The 23006-nt window shown below is 41.3% G+C and overlaps 1 protein-coding gene across 3 annotated transcripts in view; it reads left to right on the top strand.

Annotated features, from left to right (window-relative positions):
• Positions 1-22730, top strand: part of SLC38A9 (solute carrier family 38 member 9) — a 69719-nt gene extending 46989 nt beyond the window's left edge. For all 3 annotated transcript variants that reach the window (XM_073343949.1, XM_073343950.1, XM_073343951.1), the window contains exons 12-15: positions 5525-5638; positions 7512-7660; positions 19612-19701; positions 21456-22730. In XM_073343949.1, the coding sequence (XP_073200050.1) occupies positions 5525-5638; positions 7512-7660; positions 19612-19701; positions 21456-21621 (519 nt within the window). In that variant the 3' untranslated portion in view covers positions 21622-22730. The remainder of the gene's footprint in view (positions 1-5524; positions 5639-7511; positions 7661-19611; positions 19702-21455) is intronic.
• Positions 22731-23006: the final 276 nt, after the last annotated feature.

The raw sequence follows: 23006 nt of genomic DNA, 5'->3' as shown, positions 1-23006 counted from the left end.
TGTACAGTGCTTAGTACAATGGCACCCAACCTATTTGAGGTTTTTTAGGCAGTACTGCAACAGAAATATTTAAAAATAATGCAACTGTGTGTCCAGATGTCTAGATTTAATCACCTTTTGTCTCATTACTCATAATCCCTTCTTAATTTTATCTGGAATCATGCCTTCTAAAAGCTGTTCATACTTAGTTTTCGGAGACTGTTTTGAGGCTGGCTTAACAATAATCAAAAATTTTTCATTGTTTGCAAATAATGACCATCTGTTGTTCAAATGTAATTGTCCTAGCTTGCTTTTCCTGACTCAGATTGTAACAAGGGAACTAGTGGATATTTCTAGAAGGTAAAATTCAGTTTATGTGCAGCCGATACCACCAAATGAACCCCTTTTTTGGCTTGCAGAAAGTATTTAGAGCTAAGGGTTGCTTTCTTGATCTCCCTATTATGTTTGTTTGTTTGTTTGTTTGTATTGCAGTAACACCTATCGGCCAGGGTCCATTGTGGTAGGCACTGTAGAAACATAACAAAGAGTGTCCCTGCCCCAATCTTAGCACAGAATAAGAGACAACATGTGGTATGATACATAGCTGGAGGGAGCATAAAGGGAACAATGAGATGGATGATATTGATTGGCATAAGCAGTGGTCCCAGCACAACTGCTGTCTAACCATTGTCGAGTCTAGCTGTAATAGTCCTCTGTATCAAGGACAGTCATGTTAGTCATTCTCCTTCAGGACATTTTCCCTCATAACTACAAACAGTAGTCACAAGAAAGAGTCTGTTAAATCTAACTTTTACTGACTACAGGCTAAATATAAATAACACAGAGAGAGAGAATGCAGGAGAGGGACTATATACATAGTTTGCAGAAATAATATATATATATATATAGGAAAACCACTTCAAATAATTCTTTTTAAACTAGAGTGAGCACAGGTACTTATGTTTCTATAGAAGATCTAGAATAAAATTTTAAAAATTACCTAAATTTCGTTTTCAAATGTCACTTAGGAGCCTCAGTCCCACTGACTTTTAGTGTCAAAGTCACTTTTGAAAATGGGACTGGGGCTCCTAAATCACTTAAGCACTTCTGAAAATGTTATCCCTAATCTCCTACCGCTTCTCTGATCACTCAAGAAACATCTTCTGGTTGTCAGTTCAAATAATTTTGAGAAAATTCCAATGCTCAACCCTTTCTTCTACCATGTAGTATCAGGAAGGAGGTTCCAGCTTTAAGACTCCACCCTTATTTAAAGGCTATTTGGCTGTCCTACTGTTTAAAGAAACCCCTTCTAGCATACAGCCTGTCACTTACACCTTCTCCCAACTGGTGGCTCCCCCTCAAAGGACCCCGGAGAGAGGTGCATAGATGAGTATGTTACCTAGACCTTAGAACAGAAGTCTTCAATCCGTGGTGTGTGCCCCCTTAGGGGGACATGGAGTAATGTTCAGGGGGGATGCAGCTGGGGCCTGGACCAGCCCCCACAGAGGGCAGGGAGGGAACTCCACTCCTGGCTCCAGTGTGTGAGGTAATATCTCTTACTGAACCAACTTCTGTTGGTGAGAAAGACAAGTTTTCGAGCTTACACAGAGCTCTTCTTCAGATCACCACTACCATATAACATTTATACCATCCACTCAGACAAATTGGTCAGGCAGTATGCTTTGCCCTACCGCTTCCTCGTTTGCTTGCTGACTAGGTAGCAGTGTAGCAGTGTATGTACACTGACAACATTTTCCAGTGGCAGGGCATAAGTTTCACACTCAAAATATACATGAACAAAGCATACAATTGTCATTGTATATCTATCTAGTCTAGCTAATGTATTTATAGAGCACCAATCACAGTATCTAGGCACTGTTTTTGGGTGTTGGTATTTTTGCTTAGAGTACCCATTCCACATGCGCGTGATTGTTCTGTGTGCACACATTATGTAGAGTCAGCTTACGTGCTTGTGTTTGAAAATTTTACCCCTAGAGATATTTTTCTAAATGTTATGCAAACAATTGCTGCAGGTTACAGTTCTTATTTTGAATATGTTGGCTGAGTTTGTAGTGGCTGCATTGGGAATCTAACACAGCTGCAAGCCTAGAAATTAGATCATTATGTGCTGGTTACAAAAATGTAGTCAGCAGAAGTAGGTGCTCTGTTAATGCATCCTGTAGGGGGAAAAAGATTTTGAAAACGAGAGAGAGGATCTTCCAGATATATTACTAAATAGGGTTCTGCTGGTGTCCTGCACACTGGCTTGATTTTCCTTGGATGCTCAGTTGGTAGTGTGTTGATTTTTATTAAGAAAAAGACATTAGACTATTTGATTAGAAGAAAAATGTGTACATATATGGACTTTGTGAACAGATGTAAGTGGGGAAAAGTAGGACAAATTTGGAGGCCTACTAATCCTGATCATGTCACTATAAGTCCTAGTAAAATAAGGTCATGTCAAAAGTGTTACCTGTAATCCTTTAAGAAGCTGATCACTAGCATCATCAGAACAATACAGAATCTTGCTAGTTAATAACCAAAAACAAATGGTGTCATAATGCAGTTCCAAAGCAGTGATTGATGTAGGAAATTAGTTGCTATTAGGCTATTTTAATGTACTTAAAAGGTTAATGTGTCAGTGAGTTCTGCAGCTTGGAAAATTATTTCAAAAGTGGATGTGATTGCTTTTCCACTAATTAATTAATTATCCTTTGTTATGTGAAATTTGCTAGTAAATTTCACAAGTGGAGTCCACACAAATTTTACATGTATTAAATGTATATACATTTAGGTCAAGGTTTTCAAAAGTCTTTGCCTAAAGTTAGATTCCTAAATCTGTATTTATGTACCTAAATTAGTGATTTTCACAGGGGCTGTGTACCCATTAATTCTCTTTGACTTCATTGGAAGCTATTGGGTCCTCGGCACATTTGGAAATTTCATCACTTATAATTAGTCACCTACATATGGATTTAGGAGCCTAACTTTAGACACCCACTTTTGAAAATTTTGGCCATAATTTAATGTACAATGCTTATACAGAACACTATAGTGAAGGCAAATAATTATAGTGAAAAGATTTACTATAAAAATATGGTTCTAAAAGCATATAATACCTCTGGGAGGTAGGGAGTGATTGAAACAGAAAATATATGGTTATTCTGGATTGCTGTATCTGGCCTTTAAAAATAAGTGTACACTCTCTCTCTCTCTCAGCCCAGCAGCCTTCCCATTTTAAGGGCACTGTTGCCCCCTTACTAACATTCAGTGGGGGTATTTTAGTTGCTAGCTCCCAGTACTAAAAGGGGGGTTGATGGGGAAACCAGGACCCTGAGACTGAGTGTCCTCAGGAACAAGGGGGAGAGGGCAGTACTCCAGGTCATCCTGAATGACAGGGTGGGCAGCCTAATCAGGGAGTCAGGAGGCCAGGGAGGTCCTGTCCTCCGTGTGAGCTGGTATTGCCTGGATCAGACAGAATGGGGCTGAGCTGAAGAGAAAGCAGGGGTGCAAGCTGAGCTGGGGAGCAGAGCAGTGCCAGCTCCAGAGAGAGCAGCTCCTGTCCTGGGAGCAGAGCTGCAGCCCCAAAGCCAGAGGCACAGACCAGTGAGAGCAGACTTGCCCTGGGAGCAGAGCTGCAGCAACCAGAGCCAGAGGGGCCAGAAAAGCAGCCCACGAAGCAGGTCAGTGCTGGGAGCAGAGTCACAGAAGCAGCCTGCAGAGCAGACCTGTCCTGGGAGCAGAGCTGTAGCAACCAGAGCCAGAGGGGCCAGAGAAGCAGCCCAGGGAGCTGGAGGCAGAGCAGCAGCAGCAGTGCAGAGACAGTGGTGGAGCTGGGGCAGGAGCAGTCCAGAGCTGGGTGCTGTGAGCAGCTGGGGAGAGCGAGGGGGACCCTGGGCAGCGGGCCCAGCACAGGGAGACACCTCAGCCAAGAGGCTCTGCAGGCCAGGCTTGGATCATAACCCTGATAGGGTGGGGGCCACGATGGGAAGAAGCATCCTACCACTTAGAGCCTGAGAGCGTGTGGCCACCATCAGAGCTAGTGTCCCACCCACAGCATCCCTACAGCACAGCCAGGGCCTGAGAAGAAGGCCTGGGACTTACAAGGAACAGACTGTGAACTGTCCTGACATTCCAGAGACACCGTTTGTGATGTTCCCTGCCACAGAGCAGGGTGATGTGTTTCCTTTAACCTTTCCCATTTTTCCTTATTCTTTTAAAAATTAATTGTTCATTAAATAACTTGCATTTGCTTTCAATAGTATGTAATGGTCCGTGGGTCAGAGAAGTGCCCAGTGCAGAGAGAGTACCCCAGAGTGGGGGCACCCTAGCCCCTGTCCTAGGTGACCACAGCAGGGTTGGGGGTCGAGCCCCCCAGGAATCCTGGGCCCAGCCTTGTTGGGATTATGAGGACTCTGCCAGACAGGAGAGTGGAAGGGGAGCCCTCAAGGGCAGGGAGGCCACTGGGTAAAGGAAGTGGGAGCGAGGACTCAGATCCTTTTGCTAGCCCACTTCACCGGTGTAGTGCAGAAGCCAGGAAAGTTCCCCACAATAGTGGGACTATTCCCCCGCTTACATTATGTTGTGTTCTTTCAACATGTGGGTTTTTTTCATATTACAGTATAAGATGTTAGATTATGCTCTTTAGTTACATCCATAGGAACTAACATGATAAATGTGTGCATTTTGAAGATTTCTCTGTAGACCATATTCTTGGGTTTCAAAGCACTTTGTTAAAAAAGATCATTTTCATTATAGCTTGAATCTGGTCTGCTGATGTGTGTTAGCTGCCAGTTTTTAGTCCTGACAACAGACTTGACATATGGTATCAATGGACTCTTTGGCTATCCCTGCTAGTTGTGCTGAATGTGTCCTGAGACTTGTTAGTGAGTGGGTGTATATGAGAAGGCTGTAGAGGCTTTATTTAGCCTTTGTATTCTTTGCATGATTGTGGTGTTTAGCAGTAATACCCTACATCTGTCGAGGAAGCTGTTCCTGGGATCCTTTTGTTGATGTCGGATCTAAATAGATCTATAATACCTGCCTAGTGACTGCTTTTGTGTACCTTCTTCCTGTTTAAAGGGACAAATTTGCCTTCACTCAGGCAGATCGCCCATTTAACCCCATAAGAATTTAAGAGCGTAAGGACTGCAAGATTTGGCTCACATTGAATGTACTAGACTTTATATTTTTGCAGAAGAGGGGAGAATACTTCAAAAATCTGTGCATGGAGTCCAAATCCCAATGATGTCAATGGGACTCTTTCCATTGACTTCAATTGGATCAGACTCCAAAGTTAACTTTTGTCATTGTCTAAGATAAGATTGTCTGTCTCTCTTTATTGCTGTCTTGTTCAGAATCTTGCAATGAAATATTTTCATGTAGTTGCATTAATGGTCCACATTTTATCAAATAAGTTGCTTTACAAAGAAACTAACTTAGTATGGTATATCTAGTATATTGTTAACCAGTAAGTTAGTTCATCAAATTTGTTCTTTGCTGTGTATGTTAATGCCAGAATAAAAAGAGAATTTTGTTTTTGCAGGTGAGAGACCTTTCCATTGCTTATTTCCTGGTGGGATTAACATATCTCTATGTTGGACTGTTAATTTTTGCTGCATTTCCCTCTCCGCCGTTGTCCAAAGAGTGCATTGAACAGGTAGGGAAAGACACTTTACTGCACTGTTTCCATCCCTTCTAATTACTGTGTGTAAAAATCCATACTTGTTCCTCATCTACTAACTTCTGTCTGTCTCTATCTGTGTGACTGGTGGCTCTTTGGGGCAGGGACTGTCTGTTCTTGAATGTGTGGAAAGTGACTAGCATGTTGTGGACACTTAGACAAACAAATACTGATGATTGCATCGACTCACTAATCTGCTTGCCACTACTTCCATAGCCATGTAAGGATAAACATGGTAAAACAGATGTCTAACCATTGGGGCTGGGAGGACCAAAGTGTGCTCAAAAACAAATTAAATCAAACTTGTGAGCTGGCTAGGTTTTATTAATTTAGCAGGGGAGGGGCACTACACTGGCTAATTTGTCTGAAGGCTAATTGACTATGAGCTGAACAGGTCAGGCTTCCTTAGGCTCTGATCCTGCAAAGACTTATGTGTGAATTTAAGTTTATGTGCAGTGACTAATCCCACTGACGTCATTGGGGCTATTCATAGCTGCTAAAATGAAATACCCACCTTAATCTGTACAGGATTGGTGGTTTAGATGGTAAAATCTTTGGGGGCAGGAACCATCTTTTTGTTATCTGTACATACAGTGCCCTGAGGGGCCCTGATTGAGGCCTCTGGGCACTAGTGCAATACACTGGCAGGAAGGCTGTCATACCTTCCACTCTCTCATCCATCCATTGGGCCACCCTGATCCCTTTGCCTCAGGCTGCTTCAAAAAGAGGTTGTCTTTTCATGAATCATTTACTGCAAGATGCTGTGCATGTCCTGTTGAGAACTTAGCATAAAAACATAAGAATGGCCATACTGGGTCAAACCAAAGGTCCATCCAGCCTGGTATCCTGTCTGCCAACAGTGGCCAATGCCAGGTGACCCAGAGGGAGTGAACCTAACAGGTAATGATCAAGTGATCTCTCTCCTGCCATCCATCTCCACCCTCTGACAAACCGAGGCTAGGGACATCATTCCTTACCCATCCTGGCTAATAGCCATTAATGGACTTATCCTGCATGAATTTATCTAGTTCTCTTTTAAACCGTATGGAGACCCCAGTGGAGCACCACATGGAGGGAGGCTACTGACAGGCTATAGCCATATCAGGACTGAAGATAATGTTTAACCAGGAAGCTCTTCTGTGAGCCATTTGAAAGAGCCATGATTAAATAATGGCTGTCAAACACTTGTTTCTTTTATTGTTAGTAATTATACAAAACAGTTATGGAACAGTTTGTACATTTAACAGATATTTCAGCTTGTCGAATCCATCCATTCCTTATTATCTGTATAGGATCCAGCTTCAATTATTACAAATAGGTCCCCAAAAAGGTGGCTTTGTCATGGAGCTGCGGTTTCCGAAAACGAATAAGGTTTTATGAATTTTCACAGGAAGGAAGGATACTTTCACTTGCACCAAGAGCTGTTTATGCACTTTATTGAGCAATTAGATGACTGCTGGAATATCATGATTCCCAAGGTAAAGGGACCTAGAGCCAACAAAACATTAAGTTACAATTAATTCATGTAAACACAATATTGTGGATAATAGGGGCATTTGAAATCCTTTGCATATGAAGACCGGTGCCAGCTCCATATTCTGTACTCAGGGATGTGTGCTGTTTGGAAAAATGTCATCTAGTGAGGGCAATACACAAATTATATCACTGGCCTTTCATATTACAAACCTTAGGTTATATTTAGTTGTACACAGGCTGCACAAGAGAGAGTTCAATTTTATGTCTTGATTTGAGAAGCACTATTCAGGCTTCATTTTTTCCACTTACAACACTTGTTAGGAATCTAATACAACTGTTGTCAATCCTGCCTAATTAGCCTTTCTTATTTTAGAATTTTTTAGACAATTTTCCCAGCAATGACATCATGTCATTTGTTGCAAGATTGTTCCTGCTATTCCAGATGATAACTGTGTACCCACTGCTTGGCTATTTGGCACGAGTTCAGCTATTAGGACACATCTTTGGCAACGTTTACCCAAGGTAAGGACTCTACCCTGTGTCAAGGGGTTGACATACAATGCTTCACTGGTGTCCTGTTGTGCCAGATATTCCACTAAGGCTGTGGAGTTTGCAGTGGGGGAGACGTATGTGTTTCAAAAACTACCCCTGCAGTTTTGTAGTGACATATTTGATGGCTAAGTTTGTGAAGGCTAAAGATTGGATGAGCATGGAAAAATAAGCTTTGCTCTTGCCTTCAGAAGTGGGCTCTGCAGGTCAGGGCAGTGACGCATTTGTTAGGGCAGGATGAGAAATCTTGCATTTCAGCTGCCTGTTCTATGGACCCCTTAGGCTGGGGGAGGGCACTTTAGCTGTAACCGGGCTTGTGCCCATCCCACCCCACCCCACCCCAGGAACTCAATAGGTGCCCCTCCAACAGAGTGGATACTATCTGGGGTTCTCTGTTTGGTGTCACCCTCTGATTTTGACCCTCATTCCCATCCCTGTGTTTTCATTTGTTGTCCCCTGTATTTGCTTGAGTCCTGGGTTCAGTGGTTCCTCCCTTTAGGCTGGGGGAAGGGCCTTTAGATGTGGGCAGGTTTGTACACTGCCCCACCTCTCCCTGGAACTCCGTAGGTGTCTGTTCTGTGGATAAACAGGCAAAGCCAGAAGTCTGAAGCCAGAGGAGAGCAGAGATAGGAGCAAGGGCAAGTGCATGGTATGCACTGAACATCCACTGAACTCCTGTGGGGGCCAGGCTTATGAGCAGGACTGCTAAACCAGCAGCCAGCTGGGCTGTGGCCACTCTGACAGTGCTAAGGCAGTGCAGCTGGGCTCAATAGTTGCCTAGTAGCTAGGGTTGCCAATTTTGGTTGGATGTTTTCCTGGAGATTTAATCATGTGATATAATCTTTAATTCCTGGAGACTCCAGGCCAATCCTTGAGGGTTGGCAACGCTATTAGCAGCACAGTTAGTCAGGGAGCAGACCAGCAGCTGTTCTTAGCTGGTCTGGTGCCTGACACGATATAACTATTTCTTCCTATCTGCAATCAGGAACTGAGTTTAGACAAAGGATAAGCATCCCTCTCTGGGCAGAATTTTCTCTCATGTGTTGACTCCACAACTCAGAATGGTTGAAGGGGAACTTTTTGCCAGTTTACATTCCAGCAGATTCACTTAGGCAAACCAATGCTGGTCAGTTAGACAATTGAACAGTTATAGCTTACTAGACCCAATAAGGAAACAAAGAGCTGCAGGAGTCCTACATAGGCAAGTCTGCTAACTCTTCATGGAGGAAGGAAGGGAATGCCTCGTTGCTCTAAGATCTATCTCCCAGATGCTCTAAGGAAAAGCTTGACCTTTTGAAGAAAGGGTTCTCCTCCCTGCCATGTTCCAGTTCCTGGCAAATAAGTAAAGGATCTCTAGCAGACCTATACCTGGTGATGTGGGGAGTGTCCATCTCCAAAACATTATTCCAAGTACATTAGTCCTCTGGCAGATACCTTCACAATTCATTGTGCTAGCATCTTTTTGCACATATTTGCCCCACTGCTTTTCTTCACAGGTAGTTGAAGGAGTTAAGTCAAAAGGGCAGATAATTTTCTCGTGGTCTTCTCATGGCCAAGATGTGTCCTGAGTTTGTAAATCACTAGCACAGGCATTGCCACACTGGGTCAGACCCAAAGTCCATCTAGTCTAGTATCCTGTCTGCAACAGTGGCCAGTACCAGATGTTTTAGAAGATTAAAAAATCTTGTAGTGGAACTATGGAAAAATTGAACCATTGGAAGGAAGCATCTTCCTAATCACTAGTACTTAATGGTGGTTTATGCTCTGGGGCATGAGTGTTTATTGTCCTGTCTATTGTAATTATGCATGTTCTCTTTGCCTATATAAATGGCTAATCCTTTTTGAATCTTGCTAAGCTCTTGGCTCTCATGATGTTTTGTGGCAGTGAGTTCCCCTGGTTAATTATGTGTTGTGGGTTAGATATAAAAAGGTATTTCATTCTGTGAGTTTTAAATTCGTTGCCTCTTGTATTGAGAGGATAAATAGGTTGATGCAAAGAAATCATTGAGCATCTCTGCAATGTCTTTCCTCTTTAATTGCTCCCTTTTCTGCCTGGTAGCCCAGCCGACCCAGCCATTCTCTCACAGGCTTGCTGCTTCTGCTATAGTTAAACTCTTAGCACTCAATAGTTAACTATATTGTAGCTCTCTATAGTACTCTACAGTTAACACTTGTTATTTGTCTTTGATTATTTGCTCTTCAAATTCCATTTTAGCTGTCCTAATATCCATCAGACATTTTACCTGCCATGTTTTATGCTCCTTTCAACTGGCATCACTTAGGCTGGATTTCCAGTTTGGAAGAATACCTTTCTTTGCCTTCAATGACCTCTTTAATTTTGCCATTTAATGATACTGGTTTGTTTGGGTTTTTTTTGGTTTTTTTTCCCCCCTTGCTTTCCTACTTTTTGTTTAGTGATGTGCGTGCCTCCTTGTGACTGGAGCATGGTGGGCTTAAGTAGCCACCATGCTGAGTGTAATGTTTTTAATTTCTTTTTCAGGCTTTTTAGTCACTTTTTTCACTTCTTTTAAAAAAAAAAAAATCCCCTTCTCTACAGTTTCTTTTCAGTTTTTGGCATGATTCCTCTCCTAAGGATAATGAACTTAATTATATTGTAGTCACTATTGCTTAGTTGCTCAACTGTAGTTACTGCTTCGATAAAAAGCAGGTTCTTTCTAGCTCAGGTTCCCCAACCTTCTTTCAGAGAGTCAGACCTTCCCCCAGATCCTAGCAGTCTGAGCAACAAAATGGCAGATGAAATGCAATGTTGGTAAATGCAAAATAATGCACATTGGAAAACCTAATCCCAACTACACATACAAATCGATAGGATCTAAATTAGCTGTTACTGCTCAAGAAAGAGATCTTAGAGTCATCATGAATAATTCTCTGAAACATCCACTTAATGTGCAACAGCAGTCAAAAAAGCTAACAATGTTAGGAACCATTAAAAATGGATGATATTTTCTGTCTTGTTATCTATCATGCCACTATATAGATTCATGGTACACCTCCACCTTCAATACTGCATGCAGTTCTGATCGCCCCATCTCAAAAAAGATATATTAGAATTGGAAAAGGTACGGGGAATGCAACAAAAATTATTAGGGGGTTGGAACAGCTTCCATATGAGGAGAGATTTAAAAAGACTGGGGCTGTTCAGATTAGAAAAGAGATGACTGGGGGAGGATGTGATGGAGAACTATAAAATCACAAATGGTGTGGAGAAAGTGAATAGGGAAGTGTTATTACCCCTTCACGTAACACAAGAACCAGGGTCACCAAATGATATTAATAGGCAACAGGTTTAAAACAAACAAAAGGAAGTACTTTTTCACACAATACAGTCAACCTATGGAACTTGTTGCCAGGGTTCGTTGTGAAGGCCAAAAGTATAAATCGGTTAAAAAAGAATTAGAGAGGTTCATGGAGGATAGGTCTATCAATGGCTATTAGCCAAGATGGTCAGGGATGCAACTCCATGCTCTGGGTGTCCCTAAACCTCTGATTGCCAGAAGCTGGGTCAGGATGACAGGGGATGGATCACTCAAAAATTGCCATGTTCTGTTTGTTCTCTCTGAAGCATCTGGCATTGGCTGCTGTCGGAAGACAGGGTACAAGGCTAGATGGATCATTGGTCTGACCCAGTATGGCCATTCCTATGTTCTTTGAGATTAATCCTCCAATATGAAACATCACTGAGACTTGATTAAGATCCCAACCCTCCTGTTTCCTGTTGCTATTAGAATAAAGGGGCTAGAACTGCTGTTCTGTCTAAGTGCCACTCAATGCAAGGATGGAGTTGGGGGTGGAACATAGATGGCTTTCAGTTATCTTTGCTGCATCCAAATTGTGGGACCATCTGGGAGCCTGCCTGGCCTCCAGTGTAAATTAGAACTCTCCTGAAGCTACTCCAACCTATGCTTTGCTGCAACAGCTCTTAAGGGGCTGTTCTGGCAACTGAATATAGCTAGTGGGCCATGCACCCATCTAATCCTACAGGCTTCCTTCACTACTTTCTCTGTGGTGGGGGCTTTGAGGGGGAGTGATACAATCACTGAGTCAACTATGTCCCACCAGGGGAATTCCCCAGTAGGCTGGCTAGGGGTAAAGGGGCTGATACAGAATCAGATTTAAGGTTTCTGAAATCTTAAATATATTCTCAGTAAAGTAAAATTCTAGACTTTTCCAGAGAGGGTAGCACCATCAAGACTCTGCTTTTGCAGTGGTTATGGTTGTCAGGCATCCGGTTTTCGACCAAAACTCCTGGTTGGAAAAGGACCCTGGTGGCTCTGGTCAGCACAGCTGATTAAGCCACTAAAAGTCTTGTTGGCCACAGCGGCCAACTCCACATGGCTCCTGGAAGCAGCTGGCTGCTTCTTCTGGCTCCTAGGTGCAGGGGTGGCCAGGGGGGCTCCACACGCTGCCTCTGCCCCTGGCTCCACAGCTCCCATTGGCTGGAAATGGGGATGGAGCCCGTGGGCAGGGGCAGCACGCACAGCCCACTGGCTACCCCTGTACCTAGGAGCTAGAGGGACATGCCAACTGCTTCCAGGAGCCGCCTGAGGTAAGCACCACCCGGAGCCCACACCCCGAACTCCCTCCTGTACCCCAGCCCTGAGCCCCGTCCCACACCCAAAGCCCACGCTCCAAACCCCTCGGCCCCAGCCTGGAGCCCCTCTTGCACCCCAAACTCCTTATCCCTGGCCCCACCCCAGACCCACACCCCCTGCCAGAGCTCTGACCCCTTCTTGCACCCCTGCCCCAGCCTGGAGAAAATGAACAAGGGTGGGGGAGAGCGAGCAATGTAGGGATGGGGGACGGAGTGAGCAGGGGATGGGACCTTGAGAAAGGGGCAGGGCAAGGGTGTTTGGTTTTCTGCAATCAGAAAGTTGGCAACCCTAATGGTGATCATTCAGGGGTTCACCATATGACAGCACCCCGTCTAGTCAGATTATACCTGGACGAATTGTACCTACCATAATGTTGAAGGTTTTGTGTAATAACCGTCCTCTTGTAAGATGTCTCCTGCCCCCACCCCCAGGAAAAATTCCTAACATTTGAGGGCCTGTTTCTAGCAGCTGTTGTGTCTGACTCCAGTTTGCTTGAGGTAGCAGCCCTGCCTCACAGACCTCCTTTCTTATCCTTACAAATAGCTAACTTTGTTAAAGGGATTTTGTTTTCATTTGTTCGCACATGTCCTCCTGAATTACATCAAAACTAGGGAAATTGTTGTCCTTCTTTGTGCCCTTCTCCCTAGAGTGAGGATGAGCTATCTCTATAGCCTGAAGGTCAGATGGGCTGTGAATTTTACTTAAACAGAAGAAGGGACTTGCAGGTTAGAAACATAGCAATTGTCATATCAGATCAGACTAGTAGTCCATCTGGTTCAGTGACCCTAGCCAATAACGGATATCTCAGAGGAAGGAGCAAGTGGGGAAAAAGAGAGAATCTGCCTGTAGGGAAAGTTGCTTGCCCTGAAGCAGGAGGGTTTATATCTTTCATTGTAGCTGTTGTTTAATCCTAACAAATATGACTGCTCAGCTCTTGGCTTCAGTGATATCTTCTGGCAGTGAGTTTCACAGGCTAATTGTGTTTCCTTTGATTAGCTTTAAATTTGCTGCCTTTCTGTGTAATTGAAGGTTCCCTTGTTCTTGTATTAGGAAAAGGTAAACAGTATGCAATTTACCTTCTGAATGCCATCACCAGCGTTGCCAGCTCTTGCGATTTTTATCTCAAGTCTCACAATATCTGCTGATTTTCTTTGGTCCTGCACATCACCAAGAAATCCCTGGGAATCCGTGAGGTCAAAGAGAGCCAGAACAGCTCAAAAAGATATGTCACCAAGACGAAAGGAAAGACGACAGCAGAAGAAACAGTCCAAATCTAGAAGAACAAGATTATTGTATGGGGTAAAATATCACGGCAAATAATGGATATTACATTCAGATGGTTTTAGTGGTGTCGGGATATAGTTAAATGAAAACTGGGCTGTGTAGAACCCAGGGTATTTTAGGCCGTGTCTACGCTGCTGTGTAGTCCAGACTATGGGGTGTGAGTAGCAGCGTGCACCGAAGTGCTGAACTGAAACTCCCCCCGTTAACCCTGCAGGCACACACTTAAAGGTCCCCAGTTCACACTAATGTAGTCTTCTTCAAACAGGACTACGTTAGTGTGAGCTAGGGACTTTAAGTTCATGCCTGCAGTATCCCCCACAAGGGATTTACCATGCAGCACTTTGGTACACACAGCTATTTGTGCCCCCGTAGCCCAAACTATAGGGCAGTGTAGACATGCCCTAAAATATCCTGGGTTGTGTACAGCCCAGTTTTCATTTAACTCTATCGCTTTATCATTATAACCACATGGATGTAATATCCATTATTTAGTGTAATGTCTTAGCCCATATACTATTTGCCCAAATTAGAAAATGAGGATCTGGTGGATGTCTAGTGGGAGATGTATGGTCTCTGACATCCAGATTCATATTGTTCCGCTACTCATGGGTCTTATGCCAGGATTGATCTGATTCCTGTTTCTTGGCTAATTTGGTTAAAAGGATAGTCTGGGAGATATAACTTGGTCTGATCATTCCCCTGCATATATTAGATTAAAAGACTGGGACTCAGTGGAAAAACAAAGGGCCTGGTGGTTGAATAGAGCTGTGTTATGTGACCCCCTTAGAATTCAAGACCTGGAAGAAAATGTCTCAAAAGACATAGAAGAAAACGATAAGGATGGACTCAGTAAGTGCTCACTGGGATGCTAGAAAGACCGTAATGAGGGGGACGCTCATAACTAAAGCCTCATACCTCAAAAATATGAGAGTCTGGTAGAAGAGTTCAATTGAAGAACTTTCTGATTTTGAAGGTAGACGCAAATCTACAGGCTCTAAAAGAGTATATAAGAAAATAATTGAGATGAGGAAAAATTAACCTGTTAAAAGCAGATAAGGCTGAGCAAACCGTTAGATGTATTAAACAAAAATATTATGAAACAGGCAATAAAACTGATAGGCTTTTAGCCAGAAAGTTTAAAAAGAAACAGGATAAATCAGCTCTCCCTCTGATTAGAAATAAAACAGGAGATTTAGTAACTGGCATCACACAGATCTCTGAAATGTTTGCTAACTTTTTCCGTACTTTATACACTTCAGAACAGCCAAATTCTGAACTCATAAATAAATATTTGAGAAATGTGGAACTACCTCAGCTCTGAGGATAATGTGGCAGCTCTTGATAGGCAAATTGCTGCACGGAAAGTTGAAGATGTAGTTAAGAACTTAAAATCCAATGAAGCTTCAAGTCCCAAGGGGTTTTCTGGGAAGCATTACAGAGCTCTAAAGCAAGTGTTGGCCCTGTTTTGACTGGATTATTTAATGGTATATTGCAGGGGGATGAGATTCCAGATTCATGGAAAGAAGCAGAAATTGTGGTCATTCCTAAAGAAGGAAAAGATCTTTCCAATTGTGCATCATACAGGCCTATCTCTTTAATTAAAATGTGGATGCTAACATTTATGTCAAGGTGCTAGCAAACAGGTTGTGTCCATTTTGCCCAAATGTATTCACGCAGACCAATCTGGATTTATTGCTGGCAGGCACCTATCTGATATATCAGAACTCTGAATTTGATCCGTAATGTTAATTCTTATAATTCTTCCTGTATGCTGCTTTCATTCAACACTGAGAATGACTTTGACAGGCTTGAATTGGGAGTACCTCAGCCAGATTTTTAGTAAGGTTTGGTTTTGAAAATTCGTTTTATAGGGGCATATCAGCCCTATGTATTCATCCTCAAGCATCTTCTTTGGTTAATGTTCATCAATCCCCTCCTTCTACTTTGTCCAGGGGTAGAAGCGCAGGGTTGCCAGTTTGTTTGCTTTGGCTATGGAGCCATTTGCCCTCAATGTGAGAAATAGCCCCTTGATAAACATCTCTTTCAGAACACAAAATAGCTTTGTATGCTGACAATGTCCTGTTATATTTGCAGGATCTAGAAGCCTCGTTAAAAACGATAGAACAATTGACTTTAGAATTCGGGCAGGTATCGGGCTTCAAAATAAACTACGATAAATCTGAAATTCTGGGAATTAATGTTCCTGAAAGGATCAAAACCAACTGCTGTCAGCTACATAAATTTAAATGGGTAAGGGAATCTTTAAAATATTTTAGGAATAAATATTGTGGAGAAACATAATCTTTTTAAAGGAAATTACCCTCCAATGTGGAATAAAATAACAAAACAAATAGAAAATGTCTTGGCTAGGTAGGGTAGACTCAGTAAAGATGAATGTCCTCACAAAGTTATTACCGTGGGTGCCGCTTATTAGCAAAGTCTTGGTTCCCAGCAAAAAGTTGCTAATAAAGGAGAGTTGCCAATAAACAAAAGGCGGGTTTGCAGGGCAGCAGCCAGGGAAGTAAACGCAGGACACATGGAGCCCAGGCTATGGTGCTAGAGCAGGGCACAGCCTGGAAAATGCAGGGAGAGGTACCATGCAGGCCCACCACATCCCCACTCTCCCTGAAGACCCTGGCATCCAGGTTGCAGCCTCCCTCCCTTCTGCTGCCTTGCCCACACCCCACAGTGCTGGGACTCAAGCAGTGGCTCTGCTGCTGGGTAGGGTTGTGGGCCCTTTACCTCCTGTGTGGGCAGTGGGTCTCCAGCTGCAGGCAGGTTTGCAAGGTTGCAGCCAGGAAAGGAAGTACTAGGATGTGCTGAGCCCAGAACCCTGGTGCCAGGGGAGGACACAGCCCAAGAACACAGGGAGAGGTATCGGGAAGCCCCATGTGCTTCCTTCCCTGGCTGCAGCCCCACAAACCTGCTTGTGGTGGGGCCTTTCTTCCCAAGACCGTTGTTAATAAGTTTCAGAGTAGCAGCCGTGTTAGTCTCTATCTCCAAAAAGAAAAGGAGGACTTGTGGCACTTTAGAGACTAACAAATTTATTAGAGCATAACTTTCGTGAGCTACAGCTCACTTCATCGGATGAAGTGAGCTGTAGCTCACGAAAGTTATGCTCTAATAAATTTGTTAGTCTCTAAGGTGCCACAAGTCCTCCTTTTGTTAATAAGTGGTATGCATATTGCCACTGTCCAAATCCCATTAACATTGAATTCAGTGTTGCTATTAACCAAAAGTTGTTAATATTGGGAGTGCTGTTAACTGGCATCCACTATATTTTTGTTTGTTTCTTTCTTTCACTGCATCCCTGTTTTATCCCTGACATTAAAAACCTGGCAGGATGCACTATTAAAACCATATGTAAACCATAGAAGACAAAGGGTGAGTTCTAAGCTCTGTCTAAGGCTACAGAGTAAGGTGGACTAGCTTTCCCTAATTTGGTTTATTATTATTAAGTGTCACAATTAAAATGTCAACTCAATTGAGTTAACAATAGGCCATCCAAACACTCGGTAAAACTTGAACAAGATTGGAGCCCAGATACAGCTATTCATAGTAATTGTTAGATTAAAAAGAAATTTAGATCACCAAAAATAAAAAATCGCCCATTCATCCAGACCACCTTAGTAGCTTTGGACCAATTTTTAAAATTCCTGTCACCGAGGCCCTTTCCCTTAGCTAGTTTCATTAAAAATCAGGAATTTATCCTTAAGAAGTGTTTGATTATTTCTTGTGCGTTAGAGCTGAGATTAGTGAATTGGGACAGCTGTTCCTGGGTTCTGATCTGAAATCCTATCAATAGGTATGTGAGAATGTAAAGGTCCCATATTTTCAATATTTACAAATCAAACACTTTATTGTGAAATCTGGATATGAGGTGGCTCTAACTGGACCTTTAACAACATTTCAGGAGTTAACCCAGGAGCAAGCTGGAACAAAAGGTTTAATTTCGAAGATACATAAAATGTAGAATGAAAAAGATTTTTAAGAAAACAACCCAGATGAAAAGAATGGGAGAGGGATCTGGACAAAAATTGATCTGGATAAGTGCATCTCTTTATGGCAAAAGAGATATACATCTTCAATTTGTGCAGCTCATAAAGAACATTTTTATAACTTACTGCACAGATAGCATTTGTCTCTAATTAATATCCTCCATATTTTTGCTATTAGGGAGGTACTCTGTTGGAGAGGCTGCAGGAAAGGGGAACGTACTTGTACATGTGTTGGGTTGTGTTCAAGAATTAGATGATTTGGGGAGGAAATTTTTTAAAAGATTAATCTTATGACAAAATGCTGGCTTCTGAGAGATCCCCTGACTTGCTTGCTTAATGTTCTAGTAAAGGATCTCCCTTTAAGTAGAATGACAAATAACAATGACAAATTGTTTGCACTAAGACTATATATTGCACATTATTGGAAGTACATGACCCTTCCTCCTGTGGAATTGTGGTAGTAAAATATGGACTGTCCTTGTAATGGAAAATCTTTCACACCATGTATGTACACAAGAGAAGTGCCGGGGGAAAAAAATGGGTATTTAGAAATTTGGTCACCCTTTCTAGTATATTCCAAGAAGGAGGGCTTCCCAGCCAGCAAGCCGGTATCTTTAACCAGGTTCTCTGAATACTAACTAGATGATGAATAAGTAATAGATGATGTAGTATGTTCATGTTGTATTGTAACTTTGCTTTTATATAAAGTTTCAAATATTCAGTGTTTTTCTTAAAGCCCCATCTGGTGTTTCTCCAGTGGACAACTTAAATCTAATGCCCACCCTTTCTTGTTGTGCTATTAAAACGCTAGCTGTGTAATTAAGGATATTCATTTTACTCTCCTTCTGAAATGTCCCTTTAAGAACAGTTGTTAGTGCTGTCTATCTTAGCTTATTCTTTTATGGTTAAAATATCCATTCTTCCCCTAAACTTTTATAAGACCCCTTTATTTCATTTTATTTTATTAATTTCACTTCCTACCTTGTAAATTAGCACTTAACTTTTCAGCCCTTAAATTGTTCACTCATGCCATTTCAAGTGTGACATAGTTAGAAGCTCATCTATTTAGAGACTGACCTTTTCCATCAGAGACATACCTTTGTTGGGTAAGAAAAAAAAAAATGGTGACTTCAGTCAAAATGAAATAAACACAACAGAAGAGTAGGTAAACAAAAGCCATAAATATTTGTGTCTTGACTGTATTTGGTATTTTTCATTCCCAGATGAACATCTGTGTGGCTAAGTCAGATCCTTCCTGATATTTAGATATAAAAACGTTTATAAACCCTAAAGGCAGGTGACATTCAGGTATTTTCTGAGTCGAGAGTTCATGCACAGCCCTATCACTAGTATCTAAACAACATTAATGCTTTCTGTGCATTAGAAGGTTCATTCAGAAAGCAAAACCTGTTCAAGTTTACTCACTAAACATAAAAGAGTAGAAAATACATTGTTTATCCAAAAGAAACCAGTCTAATGTAAATTTTAGGTCATGCATTAAGTGAAATTCAGAAACCTAAACATTTGTCTTATCCATCAATCAAAATGTGACAAGCAGGGTATTAAGATTTGTTTTTATGTATTCTATATAATGCTTTCCATTCTGTGATGCATCTTTCTCTGGTATCCATTAGTCCACTGATATAGCTCAGTTCATTCTCTGGATCCAGGCACTTCTTTCATGTGCGAATTCAGTTATACAGTATTGTTTCTTTGTCTTCAGATGTTTCAGATGGATTTTCATATGCTAGAGTAACTAAGTATGTTTTAAGAAATGCCAAATTATACATAATCTCTGCTGAAGAAATTTTTGAGTCTAAACATTTAAATCTGTTTAGAATCTGGCACTTGCAATATTCTGTAGATGTCAAGTTAACTGTGAAATTAATTAGCTCTAATAGGATGAGTCCTACTAGTAGAAGCACTCGTACTGGATGTACATTTAAATTGTAATACAATAAGTGAAAGATGTTCTTATTACATAGTGGTATTATACATATATTAACTGTTTTTTCTTCCCTCTCTCTAGTATTTTCCATGTGTTGGTTCTAAACATAGCAGTTGTAGGACTTGGAGTGACAATGGCCATATTCTATCCAAATATAGGAGGTATCATAAGGTAGGTACCCTTTGCACTCTGAACTAGTCCTGAATATTAATGAAATTTACTTTTTGGTGCCAGACAAAGTCTCAGAGATCAATCTGTTGTATTTTTATTATTGTTTATAGTAAGTATACAAAAAATTAGAGTGCTATCAGATGTTAACATATGGAGCTTTGTTTAATCCTAGTTCTTGGAAAGGGTCATTCAGAGGGTTGAGATGATTGCCAGACAGATGTGAATTTGGAATAAGTTTCCTTCAGATCTCATTCAGGGTCCCCATAATTTACCAGCTTATTCTGAATCAGATACATGATTTTTTCAGCATAAAGTCACTAAGTTACTGTGTGGCCCTATTTGTATGTTACCACAAGTGGTTTCTGTGGAGTTTTTGTGGTTGTTTTTAAATCTTTAAAGACTATTTAAAAATTGATTTAAAAGAGACTGATTAAAAACAGCAAAAATGAATAAATAAAAAATCTGAGACAGAAGGAAGGCCGAAATAAAAATCACACTTCTGACTGATTTTTATTTAAACCTACTATTGTTGCAGCTAACTCCTATGATTTCTGTAATTGAGGGAGATTGAGAAAATATTGTCAATTTTTTCCAGAGGGTTTACTTTCTGCATTTGGAAATGCTTTGGGAATAGTCAGTTTCCCCTGTTGTTAGTCTGGGTTTTTACACAACAATCAGGAAAAGAAGGCATTTCAAAAAACAGGAATATGTGATTATAAAACCACAGCAATTGGCACTGGGGCCAGTGTAGTCACTGTAGCCACTCTTCACTCATTTTCTGAAACTGCTGGACTCAGATTTTTTTATTTTTATTTTATTTTTTTAACTCTTTGTGTCTTCTTTTATTTTTTATCATCTCTATTTAATTTATTTTTAGGGAAAACGTCTATCCTCCGAGAATAGAACTAGTCAGATTAGTCACTGAACATAAATTACATGGTGTGTTCAGCATGTTGTTCTGTTTGCGAATTGATCCTGATGTTTGCTAATGTGTTCATTACTGATAGTTGCCAAACAGTTTTCAACCTGTGGATGGTTCATGAACTGTGTAATTCAACTACTTGCTATTCTTGGGCATGCGATTGGTCACCTAAGTAATATGTTGTTGTTTCTGCTCCCTGATTGGACAGCTGAAACTTGTTGAATAGGAAAAAAATGCCTGTGAATAACGAATACTGGGTTGCACCAGGGGTTTGATAGCTGTCAAAAAGCCAGACTGGCACTGGGAGAGGGCTTCGATAGCTAGTGGAGAGTCAGGCTGGAGTCATCACTGGAAGAAGGCGTAGGAAAGGGTTTCAGTAGCTATGGGTTGGTCCTTGCTGGTGCTTGTCTCACTTCATGTTCTTGCAGTACCAGAGAAATGCTTTTTAGGAGCTCATACACATTTTGTTTAAGCCCCTGGGATGTTACCAGGTTCATATCTTTGATATTTACATTAAACAGTAACAAAAGATATTATCTGGCCTTGTTCTGACATATACGTAAATAGATTCCTCAAACGAAAGTAAAATACATCAAGATCAAAGTTAGGAAGTCTGTCTCCAGAAGCATCTGGCTCATTTGACAGTAGGATTGCTCTGGGGAGAAATACTTTATCAAGTAATTAAATGCCATAGGAGGAGGAGGCAGATAATGAGGAACAGAAAACAATGTTTTTTTGCCTGTGACAGCAAATAATTATTATTCAGGAAGACTGTTTTAGGAAAAACCCCAAGGAACTAGAGTTAACACAAAGCACTTTCATTTTTTTGCAGATATTCTGGAGCAACGTGTGGTCTGGCCTTTGTATTTGTGTATCCATCCCTCATCTACATGATCTCCCTGCGTCAGTCAGGGCAGCTGACGTGGTCAACACTCATCGTTCACATCTTTATACTCATCCTAGGACTGGCTAATTTGATCGCACAGTTCTTGCTGTGAAAACGCTCCTGCTGGCTTTCACAAGTAGTATTTTGAGGTTTGACAACTGACTTCAGCAGCTCTATCGGAAAAGCTGAGAACCTCCTGTCTGTCAATATCTTCCTGAGAAAATCTGCATCTTTGAAAGCAAAGGACAACTGTGTTTTAGTAACAGTTTTCAGGGGTTTGTAGGGAAATGCATCTTTTGGAAATACTACATCACAATAGATAAAATGGGCCAAATTTGTAAATGGCACAACTCCACTGACTTCATTGACAGTACATCAGGGATGATTTTGGCCCAAATGTTTTTATTTTGTAGAGAGAAATATTTCCACATGGATAAAACATACCACACTTCACTTTTAGAAATGGTTACTTTTCAGCTTTACGCTACAGAATTCTTTTCTTCCAAAATCGTGGTTCTTGCCCTTATTAGCAAACAAACCCTCGCAATATTCTACAGTGACAGTTGCCCTAATTTTCCTGTGCTGTTTGGGACTGTTACTGACAAAAGGGTTGTATTTGTAAAGCTAATTTATAGCCAATCAGATGACAGCACGCTGTTAATATAACTTTGTGTAACCTTTAAAAAATATATGCAAGAAACCTCAGGTACGGAAACAGCATAAGAAATCAATACCGTTTCTACCTGCAACCAGAATGCTGCATGCACGCTATCTGGCCTTTGAGAACAGGTCAAGTAATGAGGGGTGTCCAAAGTTACAGAATAAGTTGATGGTTCAACTAGAAGTAGGACCGAGATTCTCTTCGTTCCAAGTCCTATAACTGTTACCATTAGAATAGCTGTGTGTTGTGTATTCTCGTGAGCAGGTTTACTTCATATATGTACGTTGGACGCAAATGATCAGAGCATTCGTGTATGTCCAGTGTAGTTCTTGTGCCCCTGCAGGATTTCAGACTGTGAAAATCCCTTGCTGTAGGAAAACTGTGCTTTTCAAACATCCATTCTATTCATGTTGTTATATGACAGTATAGTCAGAGAGATGTACAATACACACAAACTGACAAAAATAACAAATTAAGATTGTGTGAAAATTTAAAAATCCTGTTTCAATGTAGCTGCCAAATATTCGGTATTAAAATGTACTATAATCTAATGTACAAAATACACGTGCTGTATATTTTATGCGATATGGTGCAGTTTCAGAATCACTAGTACAAAATTGCAAATGCATCATCTGTATATGCAGTCACCATGCACAATTGTGCCTGCAGAGGCTCCGCTAGATGACTAGTTCACATATGCAACTCTGAAAATCTGTGTCTGTCAATGTGCAATGAGTAATAGCAAGGCACGACCTTGTAGGCATGCCCTTAGGACTTTATGAAAGTATGCACATAATTGGAAATGCACAGGTATAAACCACAAAGACTGAGATTGT

Source organism: Lepidochelys kempii, chromosome 5, assembly GCF_965140285.1.
Source record: "Lepidochelys kempii isolate rLepKem1 chromosome 5, rLepKem1.hap1, whole genome shotgun sequence".
NCBI lineage: Eukaryota > Metazoa > Chordata > Testudines > Cheloniidae > Lepidochelys > Lepidochelys kempii.
This window is presented reverse-complemented; position numbering and strand designations above follow the sequence as displayed.